The sequence below is a fragment of the Oculina patagonica genome, chromosome 1 (assembly GCF_052425735.1).
Source record: "Oculina patagonica isolate OP01 chromosome 1, crgOcupat, whole genome shotgun sequence".
Taxonomy (NCBI): domain Eukaryota; kingdom Metazoa; phylum Cnidaria; class Anthozoa; order Scleractinia; family Oculinidae; genus Oculina; species Oculina patagonica.
The window spans coordinates 48,846,237-48,865,057 of NC_135758.1; the positions used below are offsets into that span (position 1 = coordinate 48,846,237).

The 18,821-nt window shown below is 36.6% G+C and overlaps 1 protein-coding gene across 1 annotated transcript in view; it reads left to right on the plus strand.

The window, feature by feature from the left end:
• Nucleotides 1–18,821, plus strand: part of LOC144647693 (polycystin family receptor for egg jelly-like) — a 52,990-nt gene that overhangs the window by 16,512 nt on the left and 17,657 nt on the right. The window contains exons 7-11 of the mRNA XM_078507399.1: nt 2,115–2,561; nt 5,064–5,226; nt 15,662–15,838; nt 17,344–17,502; nt 18,550–18,774. Coding sequence (XP_078363525.1) covers nt 2,115–2,561; nt 5,064–5,226; nt 15,662–15,838; nt 17,344–17,502; nt 18,550–18,774 — 1,171 coding nt within the window. The remainder of the gene's footprint in view (nt 1–2,114; nt 2,562–5,063; nt 5,227–15,661; nt 15,839–17,343; nt 17,503–18,549; nt 18,775–18,821) is intronic.

The following is an 18,821-nucleotide window of genomic DNA, read 5'->3' on the forward strand; positions in this document are numbered from 1 at the left end:
GACGAGAGAGGCAACATACTTATCATAAATGAAAAATAAAAAGGTTTTCAAGACAGATAAAGGTTATTTTAAGATTTTTTCACCACTTCCGGTTTAAAATGGCGGCCATTTTGAATATTTTATGTCTTTGTATCAGTCTTGTATTTTGTGGCTAAAAATTACAGCAAAATTTTTTATGTACTAAAATTTGATTCCTCTGCTTACTTTAGGACCATTTTCAGGGCAAACAATTTAATGTTTAGGCTTTATTCTTAAGTTACAATTCCACTTCGGTTCAAGATGGCGGCCATTTTGAAACACCCTCTTAACTCAGCTCACGTAGAATTTTTGCAGTGGCACTATATCAGATATCCGTTAGCACGTCAAAAACTACCTTTCCACCAAATTTCATGCTTTTAACACAAAGTGAACAATTCTGGACAAAATCTGCACATATCCGCCCCACTACTAAGCTTTACTGTATTTTTGTGCATTCGAGTCTCCACTTGAAACCATTGTTCGTAGGCATCGGAGCAAATGCGCAAAAGGTATACACGAGGTTTGAATGAAAGCGAAAACTTGATGATAATTCTGAATTTCAATTTTTTTAATGATGTATATTTTTGGGAAAAATGCCTGTCCAAAGAGCTTCAGGACTTCTCAAGTACATTAAGAGATAAGAGAAAAAGAACAGAATTGAACACGCAAATGTCTATCCAGGAACTTGTATTCCCTGTACATTAATGTATGATGGCTGAATGACGAGGATTTGGTGTCTGGAAAGTGTTTCTTGACGTTGCAGTTGTTGTACGCTGTGCCATTTCTGAAAAATTAAAAAAAAAACGTGGTAGAAATAGAAATATTTAAGTGTGTTAATAACAACAACAATAATAATAATAATAATAATAATAATAATAATAATAATAATAATAATATAATAAACAACAACTTTATTTCATATAATATTTAAAAAAAGGGAACATGTGGATAAAAAGGTTCTAAAAGTTAATTATAGCGAAAAACTATTTACAACAAAAGGTTCTATAATACAGTTGTTAAAATGAAAAGCAAAATATGTTAAATAGAAAATGAATAAAAGCTGAGAAGCGTTTAAAATTGGAATGAGCGATTTAAAATGCAAAGGAAACTAATGGTTACATTGTGCGTTTGATGTAATCTGGCGTACGCAAGTAGCAATCAAAAACAACAGGAAAACTATTTAAACTATTTACAATACACACTTTCTGCAATTTCAACGTCAATATCAGTGTTTTTAATGTCTCGTCGAGGTCTTCTTCGTGCCCTAGAGCCTCTTAGACAAATGATTGCAGATCTTAATAATGCAAATGAAATTCGACTTCTGATCCATGACATGGTTTTTGCATATTGCTCTCCTTTTTTGATGGAAATCAGCTCCGCTAGTCTAATAATAATAATAATAATAATAATAATAATAATAATAATAATAATAATAATAATAATAATAATAATAATAATAATAATAATAATAATAATAATAATCTTTTACATGCCCTAAGCTTTTATGTACACAAGCTATAGTATCATAATTTGAGGAACTTATTTAAACATTTTATTCATAAAATCTAATTTTTTGTAATACAATTCTAGTGAAAAATCGAATATAATAATAATAATAATAATAATAATAATAATAATAATAATAATAATAATAATAATAATAATAATAATAATAATATTTGGTAGTGATTGCTTTCCTATAATTTTTGTATAAGACATTTTGTTCTTCATTTTAACGACTGTATCATAGAACGTTTATTGTAAATAGTTTTGCCCCACAGATAACCATCGCAGAAGTTGTTAATTAACAATAATAAGAACTATTATTAATATTATTATTAATATTATTATTATTATTATTAATATTATTATTATCATCATCATCATGAAAACTAGCAAACTCAAAAGAGACAAAACAATTAATTTTTTGCTACTACTGATCTAACTAAATTGTTTTTACCGAGTTAACAAAGTGTACAGTGTTCTTATTTAGTGGTTACATGTTGATCCGATACGAAATTCGGCGGTTGCCAGTTTTGTTGCCTCTATAGGTCTCTACATTAACTATTTCAAAGTTTCTATACGTTTACCAACAGATGTGTTATCAACTGCGGTCGCAAGATCAGCACGAACAAACGAATGATCATAGAAGCTACGTGTAAAGGACCATATTGTCTTGAGGACATTCGTTACAGTTGGACGTTATACCAGTTCGCGCTTTCAACAAAAAGTTCTTGGTTGGAGGTTCAAAATATTCAGAGATATCTACTTACAAATGTGGACGGTACCAATATCGTCTTCTCTGGTTCAAGGGAGCCACTGAAGCAAAGAACTAAGTATAAGGTCATAGCATCTGTCCTTCTACACGACCAAATTGTAGAAAGAGGTGATATGGTATTTTTCACTAATTCACCGCCGCATAATCCTTACGGCGGGCTTGGATGTGGTGTCTTTCCCAAGAAGGGCTTTGTCCTTCAGACAAGGTTTAATGTCACGTGTTTTGGTTGGGAGGATGAGGATCTCCCTCTTAGCTATCAGATGAGGTGAGTTGAAAACATTCACCTCGAAGCTACTGAAAATTGCATGTTAAATGTTGGAATATTTCGAACATTTCGAACCTACTCCGTTAATGATGTAAATCCCTTAAAAATTAAATAAGTGCCCATCATTTTGACTGTGATTGGGTAGTACTTAGTTTAAATTTTTAGCGGACTATAATTGTTCACTGCAGTAGCTATTTATAGCCCTTACACAGATATATGAAATATAACCTAACGCGAAAAGTTGGTTGGATCTATTGTCTCCAAACTGTAATGTTTGACTGAAATTGTTAAGAAATTTTTCCATCCTCTTATTTAACTAAAATTGTATCAGTGTCTGTCGGGTTTTATTTACAATCGACTTATTATAACAACTACAAACTATTTTGATTATTTTCTTATATTATATGCTAGAGGCCTAATAAGCCTCGTTAACTAGAAATAGCTGACACTAGGTTGCCCCCGAAGTTTCGACGATGTTTATCGGTTTTTCTTTGCTGTTCATCCTTTTCTACAATTCAGACATTTGATTGGAAATTAATTTTCTATTTTGGGTGATTATTAATTATGATAAATCATTTAATTACAAGAACGCAACAGCATCTTGACACCATTTTGTCATGTTTTGCTGTGGTGGGGGATCTCAGCTAGACTCAAGCTAGACTTTAGAAAAAGTCCGTCATCTTTATTAATTTAACACGCCGGGACGGTCGACCTATCGCGACTTGCGTGGCTCGTTTTCGCGACTTCGTCGCTTTAAAATGGGCCGCTTTGCGGGCTCGAATCGAACTCACTTCACTGTGGTAAAGTCTTGATCTCAGCGAGGATAAACTTTAGAAACAGCACAACGTTTTAAAATTACCATTTGAGCCGGCCCAATTGTTTTATAAATATATGGGCTGAGAGCCCGAGCATGAAGAATGACATGAGAATGATCAATCTTTCGAAAGAAAAGGATGTCGAAAGAATTTCTTACCTCTGTCAAAGCAAACGCCTGCCGCGAGTTTTAAATAATCACAATGCATCTCGAGATCTCTTTTGAATTTCTTTTCTTGATGCCGCATAGCATCTTGTAAAATTAAAATTTCTTCCGGAAGTGGACCGATCAAGACTTTTAAAGTTTTCTCCATTCAAGTAGTTTGTGCCTGGTAAATCACGGTCAGTTGGACAAAGGATTTCTTATCGTAAATCACGCTTCATGACAACGATCAACTTTTTAAAAGGAAAGGATACCGAAAGAATTTCTCACCTTTGACAATGAAAAACGCTTGACTTTCTAAAAGTCGCTCGCTTCTTGTTTCCGGTTTTGCTTGCCGCGAGTCTTAAACAATTATCTCGAGATCTCTTTTTAAATTTCTTGTAAATCTCGTCCGGAGATAGACTGATCAAGGCTTTTCTCCGTTCAAGTAGTTTGCGCTTGGTAAATCGCGGCTTTGGACTAAGGCTTGCTTATCGTAAATCGCAGACAAACTTGGAGATATGGCTTGATATGTTCGTACGTGTTCCTAGACATATTTCTTCTTCGGCCACTCAGATGTAAAAGAATGTGTTCTAGGCTTGTAAAATCAATAAGGCTTCAATAAAGCTTGAAGGGACTGCAAAATATCCTCACTTCGAAAGGCTGTCCGACCGCAATCAACGTTTACAAGCGTCGTTTGTTTGCTTGTTGTCATCCGTGCACGTGCTCATGCTTGGGCTGTCATCATTACCCAATCATCGTTTACTTGCGTCATCATTGACCAATCACCGTATGTCGGCATTTTACAACTCCCGATACCTACTTGCGGGCTTTCAGCTTGTCGGCATTTTACAACTCCCGAGACTATTTGCAGGCAAAAATTGATCAAATCGAGATTTTTCCCAGTATATACTATATATACTCTATATTCGCGCGGATTACAATGATGCCTCCTCGGGTGTTGGCCTCTGGGCCAAAACCCTGCGAGGGCAATAAATACCATACCATACCGTACCGTACCGTACCGTACCGTACCGTACCGTACCGTACCGTACCGTACCGTATACCGTACAGTACCATTTCTACTGGTTTTATGTGCAGTTTAAAAAAAATAAAACAAATTCTAAAACCTGGGTTTTCAGAAAGTAAACTGTTTTGCCTTAACTTTAGAGATTACTAGCAAGAAAGTTATCAAATTTCTCATTATGTTTTATTAGTGACCTGAATAGAAAACTAGGTATCGTTAACCTCCATTGATTATTCAACTTTCAGTGGTTAAAAATCGATACGAAAAGAAAACTCCCAGCCCAGCCACTGACAAAATTTAGGGTGAATGTCACCTTGCAGCTAAGTCACGAGTTTTAACCGAAGGAAAAGATGTCAGGGTCCTAATATTGAAATACCAAATACCTTTAACTGAGCCTGCCGCTTACCTTGCATGATCACATAAACCATTGTTACATAACAATCTCTACATGTTACTTTCATAACCTATAATAATAACAAACTGTGCAGAAAACATAACATAATGTTCTATTATTTTGCAGCTATCGCTCTCCCGAAGGTCTCGTCATAATCTCCAAAGGAAATACATCAAGTTTTATCACCATGCTCCCTCAGGGCAATCAGTCTGAAAATTACGAAGTGAAGCTTGAAGTGCAGGTCTTTGATTCTTTGGGTGATGCAAGTGCTGTCGAGTTTAGTGTTGAGGTAAAAGCTATGCGAAGTTTCCTTTGCCCTCTCATCTTAGTCATACGATTTTAAAAGAACTATGTCACGGATTTAACCAGATTTCTTGAACACCCAAATTTTTTTGGTTGGGGCGCAGGAAACCTAAAAGAGCACTGAAACTGTAAACAAGCATCTTTGGCTGCAGAATGCTCGGATGGAAACGGATTGCAACTTGTAAAAGTTAGGCTAACGTTTTCTGCGCGTCAGAAAACAAATCGATATTTATAGCCGTAGGTTGATTACTATATTATTATATTTTCCTTAAAGATAATGATTTTTTATGGGTTTAGTTGCCTACCAGTTATTAAGATGCTTTAAGCAATTTTGGATGCTTACTAAGCAAAACTGCTCATATGATGCGAGGATTATTTTATAAATTGTTTTAAAAATTATAATTGCATGGATTGAACATTTGTTTTTCAAAGCTAGCTATATAGTGGTAAGTATACGGTCAGTTTGCTTTTTTTTTGTAAATTTAGTTAGGATCTACATCTACATTTAATAAGTTGGTAAAAAGTCCATACGGATATCACACCAACGTCTAAAAATAAGTAAAAATACAATATGTACATATATAATAACTGAAAAATTCTAAATTAATTCTAAAAATCTAAAAATTCTAAAAATCTAAAAATTCTAAAATTATATGGGTAAACTACTAAATTAATAAAAATGCTCGCGCAGTCCATACTGGAAGGACGTAAGAGAGCCGGACTCAACAATCGCCGCAGGGAGTGCATTCCACTCTCTTATGGTCCTCGGAAAATACGAGTAAAAATACGCATTTTTCGTCGCTCTATATTGCGTATATTTGAAATTATGGCTGCCGCGAGTTCTGGATTCATTATGTCTACTAAGATAGGAGTCAACATTTACAAGGTCGTGACTCATTTTGTATAGTAATGTAAGTCGGAAAGATTTTCTTCGTTGTTCCAATGTTTGCCAGCCCAACTCCTGGATCATATCAGTTACACTGGCGGTTGGGTGGTAGTCGTTTGTGCAAAACCGCGCCGCTTTCCTCTGTACTCTTTCGAGGGAGTTTATGTCCTTTTGGAGATAAGGATCCCAGGCTGCGCAAGCGTATTCGAGCTTTGGGCGAACAATAGCCGTGTATGCAGTTTCTTTCACATTCTTGGGGCAATTCCAGAGGTTTCTTTTAATCATTCCCAGAACCTTGCTTGCTTTGCCAGAGATGGATGAGACGTGATTTGACCATTTCAAGTTGTCGTTCAGGATTACTCCTAGATAAGAAATAGAGTCAACTTGTTCCAACTCGGTTCCACAAAAGACATACTTTCTCTGTGGGGGAACTTTCTTAGTAGAGAGACAGATGGTCTTGCACTTAGCAGGATTAAATGACATCTGCCACTTGCTTTGCCACACTCGGGCAGGCGAAGAGCCACTCTGTGGATATACTGCCCCATGTGCCATTATTATTATTTTTATTATTAATTATTGGAAAAAATTGGATATTGAAAGTGATCGCTTTCTATAACATATTTTGCTTTTCATTTAACAACTGTATTAGTAATTACTATTAATTTTGTTATTGTTATTATTATTATTATTATTACAAGTGAAACCGGTAAAAACAATATATAATTATATATCCCATAGAAAACAGGTAAATGTAAAAAAAAATAGATTAGTGTGTATCAATCAGATCAATCTGCAACTTACTTTCATAAGCAAATACCTACATTGTGCGGTTCCAGAAAATATCCATACCCACCCCAAGGATGGTCATTGGAAATTCAGAGGGGGATGGGGTCTCAATAGCAAAAACTTTTAAAAGAAAGTATGAAGCTAAACTGGAAATCCCAGGAGGTGGGAGGGTCTAAACCAAAGAACCATCCTTGGGGGAGGTATGGATATTTTTTGGAACCACACCCTGTGGAACCAAGCCTGTGCTGCAAAAAAACTTGACTCATTAACTTAACCTGGAGTAAAATTCATGGTCTGCGATAATAATTATGTAAATTCTCTGTAATTTCATTAATCTTTACAAAAAACTTGGGTCTTGACAAAGTGCGAGCCAACAAGTCATAAGAGCCATTCCACTATATATAAATAGCACATTGGTTATCCTAAAAAGCTCCCTGGTTAGCCTAAGCAGTACTCCAGTTAGCCTGAGTATAGTTAGCTAAGGTGGCTTCTGGTTATGCTATTTATTGGAGTTAGGTATTTCTCGCTTGTATGGCACTTATGTGTAATACTCCATAATTTTCGAGCTTTTTTAAAAGTTCGCGGACACCGTACCTCACCGATTTCGCTGAAATTTGGCATGCAGTCTTGTTTTAGGGTCCTAACTACCAAATGGATGTTAAAAAGTTTCAATTCTTTTTATTTTGGAAAATATCGAGAAGGCCGATTTGAAGCGTCCGTGACGGCTCGCCAACATGGCGGATCGAAGGTGTTCTTGTTACTTCGACACTGAACCTGCCGTCACAGTTTCTCGATCATACTTGGTATAGTTATAAAGAACTATCTTTCTTCTTTCTATATATCAAAATAGATTCGGCAAATGTTGAGTTTGGATGATCAACGGCCAAAAAGTTCGAAGGTATGTTAACGATGTTTTGAACAGTCTCAAATTTACTACAAAATGAAAGGCTTATAACTCCACTGCTATCTCGAATTAGAACAAGCCATTTACCATGAACAAAGCTTGTTCATTGGTGAATTGATTCCATTAATAAAAAAATTGGGGAAATCTAACCGTTAAGAATAAAAAATTATGGAACCTCTAGTAAATTGGCCATTTCAGCGCCATTTCAGCGGATCAGCTCATTTAACAGCAAATAATCGGGAGAAACATGAAAGGGTTACAGTCGTTTATAATAAGCATTTTTCAGTTATTCTTTGCTTATCTTAAACAAATACATAATCTTTACCAAAGATATGGCGATTTTTGAGCGTACGATCGTTTCTCCAAATTTTTATGTCGGCAACTTTATTTTATTTGTTGTCGAGATTATACGCTGTTGTTATTCAATATTCGTTTCACAAGAACTTCTGTTGCTCGCATTTCCCAAATCACTGTTTAAGAAATTGCCCATTCCGTAACAGGGTCATTCTTACTTTTTCTTTAAAAATTACTAGGAAAGCAAGAATGTCATAGAACGGTTTTATACTAGTGAAAATACCTGTCAGACATAACGTCAACTGTTTGTGTTATCTGGCTGTTTTCACAAATATGCAAATTAAGGAATTCTTAAAGTGCCTATCTTTAACTATTTCACGCTTTAAGATTCCTCTAAATCTTTTCGCCTACCTTTTGGCCAAACGAAGTTTTGTGTCTCCAGGCAGAATGCTCGTTATCAGCAATGAAAGTCGAAGAGATACAGAAGCTCGAGTAAAATTCAAACTGCTGTGAAATGAACATCGTTTGAGCTTGACGTGTATTTATAGATTGCTCATTTAACAGCAAATAATCGGGAGGAACATGAAAGGGTTACATTCGTTTATAATAAGCAGTTTTCAGGTATTCTTTGCTTAACTTAAACAAATACATAATCTTTGCCAAAGATATGGCGATTTTTGAGCGTACGATCGTTTCTCCAAATTTTTATGTCGGCAACTTTATTTTATTTGTTGTCGAGATTATACGCTGTTGTTATTCAATATTCGTTTCACAAGAACTTCTGTTGCTCGCATTTCCCAAATCACTGTTTAAGAAATTGCTCATTCCGTAACAGGGTCATTCTTACTTTTTCTTTAAAAATTACTAGGAAAGCAAGAATGTCATAGAACGGTTTTATACTAGTGAAAATACCTGTCAGACATAACTTCAACTGTTTGTGTTATCTGGCTGTTTTCACAAATATGCAAATTAAGGAATTCTTAAAGTGCCTATCTTTAACTATTTCACGCTTAAAGATTCCTCTAAATCTTTTCACCTACCTTTTGGCCAAACGAAGTTTTGTGTCTCCAGGCAGAATGCTCGTTATCAGCAATGAAAGTCGAAGAGATACAGAAGCTCGAGTAAAATTCAAACTGCTGTGAAATGAACATCGTTTGAGCTTGACGTGTATTTATAGATTGCGCTCGAGCTCCGTTAATTAAGTTTATTCATTTGGCGATCAGATAAAAATCAATGAATGATCAGAGTTATAAAAGTCCATTTCTAAGCACGAGAGACACGGAAGTTTGTTTCAGAAGCATTTATGCATAGAAATACCGGTTTATTTTTGAGCTGTAAATCTGCATTTATAATAGCTGGGAGTTTGGGGTGTTTTTTGGTGTTGTTTTTTTTTGAGGGGGCTCGGGGGGGGGGGGGGGAGGGGGGGTGTGGAAGTGGTGCCTTCGTATCCTCTTTTGTTCTTTTACACAATGGCCTGAATTTGGAACAGTTCGGGGAATGGATTTTCAATTACTCTTCGTTATGCCACCCCTTAATGTGGGAGCGCCGCGCCTCAATTCACGATAAAAAATTTATGGCCGCCAGGTCCATTTATGTAGTTCTCCGCCAGATCTCTCAATAGGCAGGTTACGAGCCTAGTGGCCCATCAGGCCGGAGCTCATAACGTGAAGCGACAACGAGTATTTTTTACTCCACCCGGATGGGATGCTATTCCATCGCAGGGTTACCTCCCTTCCCGAAAAGCTAAAGATTGACTGGTAATCATTTTTAAACCTGGGTAAGGAAAGGGACTCTGGGAGTTGAGAGGCTTTCCAAAGAACTTAACGCATTGTCCCCCAAAAGCTCTATCCAGGACTGTTTGGTCCAGAGTCCAGCGCAGTGACCATTATTAGGCCATCACGCTCCCCAACCGTGTAAGAAAGTGCAAAAATCTGCTTGTATAAGCCCTGGGGTTGTACAGTTTGGTACGAAATGTGGGCTTTTAAATGTGGTAGGTCTTATATCCGTGGTTGGGGTGCGGTGGTTTAAAGCGAAATTAAAAAACTTCTTGTTTTCTGAAAAACGTTTTTATAAACTGATTTGAATTACATTAATGAATTAAAGGGACAGTGTCACCAAGATTTAATAAAACTTAAAACTCTCAAGACGGTAACCTGGTAGGAAAAAAGTGGCCTTAAACTTTGACAGTTGACTTGGAAGAAATATATGGGCCTTGAATTGGGAGGGCTTATGAGAGAAAAGGATAAAAAGGGGAATTTCACAGAATCTGCTCAACAGCGTATTCTCGAGCAGCTTTCATTTATCTGCCTACTGTCTTTTCCTCTCTCCAGGTTTTAGTAAGGCCAGACCGCTATGAGTGGATTTACAAATCATATTAACACTTTTTTGAGATTTTTAAATCCCGGTTCGAGCTTTGGGGGGATATTGCGTTGAGTTCTTCGGAAAGCCTCTGTACTATCATACCGTATTTAGTCGAATAAGCGCCGCCCCCGAATAAGCGCCGCCCTCGAATAAGCGCCGCATTTCGGACAAAAAAGTTAATAAGCGCCGCCCCCGGCGCCGCAGTCCCGATGCGGCGCTTATTCAAGGAAATCTGTTTAACTAGAAACAGAACTACAAAGCAACTCTAAAACAAACTTGGACATTTCTTTCCATCAGAAGCGATGTTCTGCAGTTCACTGCTGTTCACTCTCTGCATGTATAGATATTTTAGCTCAATAGATTAATTTAGTTAGGTATTTTTATATTTTATTTTTATTTTTTAGCATAGTGATTGTAAAGCGCTATGAAAGATTAGCTAAATAGCGCTATAGAAATGATTATTATTATTATTATTATTAGTTCAAAGTGCTTGTTTTTCCGCTCAGTTTTTCTATTGAACATTCTTCAGAACAATCTTCAGCAAGAGACGACTTTTGGCAATCAGGGGACCCTATTTTAATAAATGTAAAGGATTAGATTCTTTGTGGCGTCAAACTTTTTAATAAGCGCCGCCCTCAAATAAGCGCCACCCTCGAATAAGCGCCGCACTGGAGGCGTAAAAAATTTAATAAGCGCCGCGGCGCTTATTCGAGTAATTACGGTAGTCCCTTTCTTCACCTCGGTCGGCGATAAGGACATACGTGATGTAAGTCATGACGCATCACGAGAGGTGTCCTTATGGAGAGCTTCGACTTTAATAAAAAAAGTCTGAGATAACAAAAACAGCCAAGTTCTCACCTGCTTTTTTTTTTGGAAAAATCTGGACGAAAAACATTTGTATCTTTTAACTTGCCCTAAAAAAAATTGATTCGAAATTCATTTCAAATCAATGAGGAAAATGTGTTAGCTTTACTGTTATTATGTCGTTCTTGCCGCGAGTAAGCCACGCCTTCTTCGAACACGATAATTACTGATGACACAAACGTAAAGTCATGTTCATTTCAAAATCAGCTCGCATTGTGCTTATTAACAGATGAGCTCTTTTGTTCAACATTCAGACCACTGTGTCAGAGATCTAAAGAGGATTCGGAGGCACCACTTCCACCCCCCTTTCCCCCGCCTTCCTACAACAACACCAAAATAAAAACCCAAACTCCCAGCTATTATAAATGCAGATTTACCGCTAGAAGCCGAGTATTTTTTAACCGCGTCAGTCAATAATAAACCGGTATTTCTATGCATAAATGCTTCTAAAACAAACTTCCGTGTCTCTGGTGCTTAGAAATGGACTTTAATAACTCTGATCATTCATTGATTTTTATCTGATCGCCAAATGAATAAACTTAATTAACGGCGCTCGAGCGCAATCTATAAATACACGTCAAGCTCAACCGATGTTCATTTCACAGCAGTTAGAATTTTACTCGAGCTTCTGTATCTCTTCGACTTTCATTGCTGTTAACGAGCATTCTGCCTGGAGACACAAAACTTCGTTTGGCCAAAAGGTAGGCGATAAGATTTAGAGGAATCTTTAAGCGTGAAATAGTTAAAGATAGGCACTTTAAGAATTCCTTAATTTGCATATTTGTGAAAACAGCCAGATAACACAAACAGTTGAAGTTATGTCTGACAGGTATTTTCACTAGTATAAAACCGTTCTATGACATTCTTGCTTTCCTAGTAATTTTTAAAGAAAAAGTAAGAATGACCCTGTTACGGAATGGGCAATTTCTTAAACAGTGATTTGGGAAATGCGAGCAACAGAAGTTCTTGTGAAACGAATATTGAATAACAACAGCGTATAATCTCGACAACAAATAAAATAAAGTTGCCGACATAAAAATTTGGAGAAACGATCGTACGCTCAAAAATCGCCATATCTTTGGCAAAGATTATGTATTTGTTTAAGATAAGCAAAGAATAACTGAAAAATGCTTATTATAAACGACTGTAACCCTTTCATGTTTCTCCCGATTATTTGCTGTTAAATGAGCTGATCCGCTGAAATGGCGCTGAAATGGCCAATTTACTAGAGGTTCCATAATTTTTTATTCTTAACGGTTAGATTTCCCCAATTTTTTTATTAATGGAATCAATTCACCAATGAACAAGCTTTGTTCATGGTAAATGGCTTGTTCTAATTCGAGATAACAGTGGAGTTAGTAGCCTTTCATTTTGTAGTAAATTTGAGACTGTTCAAAACATCGTTAACATACCTTCGAACTTCTTGGCCGTTGATCATCCAAACTCAACATTTGCCGAATCTATTTTGATATATAGAAAGAAGAAAGATAGTTCTTTATAACTATACCAAGTATGATCGAGAAACTGTGACGGCAGGTTCAGTGTCGAAGTAACAAGAACACCTTCGATCCGCCATGTTGGCGAGCCGTCACGGACGCTTCAAATCGGCCTTCTCGATATTTTCCAAAATAAAAAGAATTGAAACTTTTTAATATACATTTGGTAGTTAGGACCCTAAAACAAGACTGCATGCCAAATTTCAGCGAAATCGGTGAGGTCCGGTGTCCGGCCAAAGTTCGAATCTTATAGACTATGACAATTATGTGTCAGGAAACATGCGAGCCATGCAAGCCATTCCAGTTAGCCTACATAGTAATCTGGCTAGCCTTTAAAGCAGTTTGGTTGCCAAAGGGTACATCATGTTGCTTGTAGTTAGCTTTGTATATTGGGATTAGGGTTTTCTTGCTTGCTTAAGTTTAAGGTCTTACGAATTTTTACATTACTACTTTAATATGCTACTGAAGGTCATCCAACAACTGAAAATACAGCCCTTAAAAAATGTCAAACAGATTTTTTATAAAGTAGACAAATGTCTGTTCAAAAAGCAGATCTTAAATGCCTCAGGTAATGAATGTGTGTAGAGAGAACGAAGGGAATTGCTAGAATTGACTGTCACATAACTATGTGTAAAACTAAGACATCAATAACTACCTGAACTTGTTACAATCCATAGTTTAACTCACTGAACAGTAATCCATAATGTTCTGTCAAAACATTAGGCATTCTGTTAGTCCAAAAAATTACCTGTAGACCACAAAATGCAAAGGAAACGTAAATCTATGTTTACCAATACAATAAAACATCATAGGAAGAAGAAATTTTAGTTAAGAAATGGTCTCATTTATTAAACATGCCCAAAGAGGCATTCCAAAACGGTGGTAGTATTGTTTAATTGAAGTCTAGATTAGCTACCAGGTTGACTGCAAGTAGTCTCTAGTCAAACTTAAAAAAAACAACAACACTGAGCTGAAATGTTTCTTCCAATTTCAAAGGTATCACATCAAATATTCCTGACGTAATTTTTCTTTGCGGCCTGAATGGCTACTTTGTCAATATTTTGAGGAACATCTACTCACGTATAAATAATGAAAGGATGCGATTCTTATTAACTTGAAAAACAGTAGCTTAAAATTCAGATGACGAACATTAATAACAGTTGCATGCCTCGACGAAATGACTGCCATTTAATACTCTCGCCTCGTTCTCACCATCTATTTTTTTACGCCTAGCCCGGCTTTAATTCCAGTAAGCTAAGTTGATAATCATGATAAACGTCGAAGACATAAGCTTTAACCAGTCTAAAAAAATCATTGTTCAATGAGAAACGCTCACCTCAGGTCCCTGTAAGTTTCTGTTTATACCACGTTTTCGCACGTTTCTACTCATTCCATATTCTTCTTTATCGGGAATACAAATAAAGGAGGTGTACCCTACGTTTGGGGACTCGTTTTGATCGCGTCAAGAAGGACAAAACGTCGACAAAACTGTCCTCTATATCTCAAAATCACTCCATTAGACAGATTAGATTCCCTTTTCTTGTCGCCATATAGTCGCCATTGTCGCCATTTTGAAAATGCTCTTGTTATGAGCCCACAATACGGACCACGGGGAATCCGCTGGGGTGACTCCCAGCAGGGGGAGGGGGAGGGGCAGCTATTTAACTTCTCCCCAGGCCTACTCCTCTCGTCTGAAAGAAATTACATCCATCCTCGCCAAAAGCAATTGAAATGAGAAGAAACTGACAACGCCATCATAAAGAGCATACACTTCTGCTTTTGGCAAAATTTTCTTTTATTCCTACCGCAAATGGTCGTTGAGAAGGAAGCCAACAAACTTTTCAATTGTATTTTTTACTACCGTACTTTTTTAGGAAAAAGTAATAATGGCCATTTTTAAAAACACTATTTAAAAAGCTACAACTTGGCTTAAGAAAATCTTAAGAGGGAGATACAAGTAAAGTTTTCAAGCGAATTTAAAAATGCGGTCCGTTCTGGTCACGTGACCGATGACATCATAACAATAAAAGTGATAAAAATGTACTTAACGTATAAATATTTACCAACATGTAATTTGTTGCTTCCTCACATTTAATGCAACGCCAGATACGCACTTGTACCCAGACTCCCACTTTTTGAAAATTTTACATAGCTCCCTTAATATTTATATTTTGTTCAATACCCGGGCAGTCTGAAATGCCTCACACCAATGTGCTTCAAACTGCAATGACTGCTTTTTCAGTAACAAAATATCTTCGTCACAGTGAGCAAAAACGAACTTCAGGGCAATGTCACGTGACTAATGACGTCATCGACCTACGACTTATACAAGAAGTAGTTTATGGTAAGAGGTATTGACGTAGTAGTCTTGCTGGCTTAAAACTGGTCAAGTTATTTGGCATTGACGATTTCTCAGCTGCAAAGGATTTTGGGAAGGTTTCTTTATAATTTTATATTGTTTTTATAATTATTATTATTATTATTATTATTATTATTATTATTATTATTATTAATAAAATGTCTAACGCCGTATTAAAATAAAAAGAAAGAAAAGGTCGATCTGGTCCCAACAAGTCACCTGCATGGGGGTAAGCTTGCGGTTCTAAGGGTTGAATATGGACTCCCGGACACACCTTCCACCAAGCCGTTTCCAATTTTACGCTGGCCTGCCCTGTAACCGTTCTTCAAATACCGGCACGAGAAAAACTGTGAACCAAACGCTGAAGCCAAAGCTGAAAATGTCAGGGAGTGAATGGCAATGCGTCTTAAAAGCACGTACCGGTATAATGACTTTATGATAAAACTTATTGTTACATGTTTTGGTATTTAGGTCGAACCTCTCAGTAAGGCGGAGGTGACCACAGCAGTGAACAAGGCCATCTTAGGACCTAATAGCACAGCCGCTAAACTTCTTAGATCTGGAAACCTGGAAAGTGCTGCCTTGACCTCTTATTTTAGTCTTACAGCCACTCAGGGCACAGGGTTGTCAGCTATGGAAATAAACTCGGTAAAGAGAATCATAAGAGTTTAGCGCGGTTACAACGTGAATAGAAGAAGAGCAAAATCGTTTTAAACATTTTTTCCTTGCGCCACAAAAAAGGAGAGGTTTATGAAAAAAATGCAATAGTTGTGTGTTTAGGCGTTAACCGAAAAAGAAAAAAACTTTAATTTGAACATTGAATAGCGTGCTACATGGATAAAAATGTAATCATCAACTATCTTGATTTACAAAACGGTTCGAGGTCATACACTGGACTTAGAACTTGGACCATCTTACAAATCAATTTGGCGACCTAAACCTAGCTTGTCATCTGAAGACAAAACGTGCCATGAAATATTTTTATTTGGCAAGTGGCAGAACGTTCGTTCTTACTTGGAAGGAGTTTTCTTCTTCACTGTTATAGTAAATGGTTTGAGCGTTTACATCCAGGTAGAGTAGTTCCCAAAGACTGACGATTCAACAACCTGATAGAAGGTCAGTAGTATAGTACGGACCAGGAATCTCATTAGAGGGGGCAGGAATAAGTTAAGTAAGTGACGTCACAGTGTCATGAATAAATGCTCTGGAATCTAATTATCTTGCAGCTAGTTGGACCGGTTTGTCATGCTGTATTTTAACCTTTGTTGAAATAACCAGTTTGACAGGTTCAACTTTTATCCTGGCTGGTATAACCGTCACACTTCGTTTTATATTTTTGGATCAAAGTAGCGGTTTAACGTATTGCGTAATTTTTTTCATTTTTTACTTAACCATACAGAGTGTTATTATGCATGGCCTCTTTTTGCATAAATCAATTGAAAGCCGAAATTATTGTTTTCGAACAATTCTCATGTTCTCCTCCTCCTCCTTCACAATTCTATTGTTCTAACAAATTATGTAAAAACAATGTTTACACGGCCATGGAGCGACCGTTAAAATTACATCATCGCTGACAAGAAGCTCTCAAACACAAACCTCGTGAAAACATGACAAGGTTTTTGCGGTCGCATGATCAGAATTGTGCCGCGGCCGGTTCAAATTCCTAACGGCGGTTTTACCACTCTAGTGATTTTGATAGAATTCATGAGTTTATGACGTCACCTACTTTTTTTATTCCTGTCCACGCTAATGAGATTCCTGCTCAAAAAGAGGCCTTACAGTTATCTACTATACTACTGAGGTCATCTTCAGAGCCAAATAAAGAGTTGTTGTCAGTCGATGAAAGTATAAGTATGGCTGTTAGTAAATAAGTAAGTAAGTTAAATCTTTGAGATGATTGATCAGTTTTTTAAATTACTGTTAACCAACTTTACACCAATCCTACAGACAGTCACATCACGACAAAACTAACTTATCAGTATTAACGAACCAGACTTATAACAACATCGACTGACAACATCCTTTCTCTTTACTCTGAAGATGAATTCCGCTCAGGTTGTCGAAACGTCGGTCACTAACAACATTCTTTTTAGAACAACTCTCACCCGGACGATCACACTTTACCTACTAAACCAATGTTGTTTTCCTTTAAGGCGAAGGACGAAGTCCTGAGACAGTTGGCTAAAGCTCGACCACAAATGCTTCCGGAAGTCACACAGCTTTCAGCAGTCGTAATCAAAGCAACACAACAAAGGAATTACATGACAAGTCCTGCTATCGTAAGGCTGTGTAAAGAGTATTACAAAAATACAGTAAACCCACGAAAACTCCAAAAAACAACGATATGTTTATAGTGGCCAAATTATCGACCTGGTCTTCTATATATTTAATCTATTTATTTGCTATAGAGTTAAGAACAGGCTTAGCACCAAGTTTATATGTTATTTTCAATGAATAATGCAACAAATACTTTAAGAGTCAATAAATTTCAGACACCCCGTTTTAAGACTTTATTTGACCTCAAAGGCCGATCAGTGATCACTGGTATTAACTGGCTATCAGCATTTACATATAAAATACAGCTATTCTTAAAATTGTACTTTAAAAAAACTAGAAGATATATGACAAACAATTATATTAGCATCGAGTCTACGTTATTCAGTTTAACTAGAAACGAGTTTTAAAACTATGGTTTAAGTACATCTTAATTGCGCCTGTTGAAAGGTTTAGTATTTTGCAAATATTGACCATTTTTACCACTGCAGATAGTTATCATTTTTATATGAGAATATAATTAACTAACTGACTGACTGACTGACTGAATAACTGACTGTCTGACTGACTGACTGACTAACTAACTAACTAATAAATAAATGAATTAATGAATTAACGAATTAATACAATAAACAATGTTAATGTTTTTTTGACAATTCACGTGTCCGGAATAGAGAAATACCTAAAAACACATAAAGATCTGATTGCCTAATGTTTCGTTTTTTTTTTTATGAAATTTGCACTATTATTAAAGGTAATGCGTAATAAACACCCGTATCATCAGAATTTCTTCAGTAGCGGTAAATTCCACCCGTAGGGTTAAAAAGAAGGCTTTGTAATCCGTTTTTATTAAAAAACGAAACTCTTCCTTTTTACCCCCGCGTTTTAGGGATTTTAAATTATAACGTGCGGTTTGAGACTGGCACTAGTTACGAGCGCGCAATAACAAGTGTTCTCCTCACCAAACATTTACCGTTAAGTATTACAAATCGCTTCAAAATTGCTTGCCACCAAACACCATCTTAAGCAATTCCTTAGCGACTGCTTTAGATCTGTTGTTTAACACGCTTCTGATTTTCCTTCAGATCAATGCTGCTACTTTGCTTAAATCGATGACAAACCATTTAGATACAGAAGCAAGCAAGAGCGACGATATTGATGTAATACAGCAGGTTGGAGGTGATCTGCTTAATGGGATGTCCTACGTACTTGATGTCTTGACTAAGACTGAAACGGCTGACATAAAACGCATTGAAAAACTAGAAAAAAACAGTACGTGGCCGGAAAAGTTACATACAAGCTCAAATAAGGTACGGTATATCTGTCTTGACATCGATAACGAAAACCGTTAGAGACG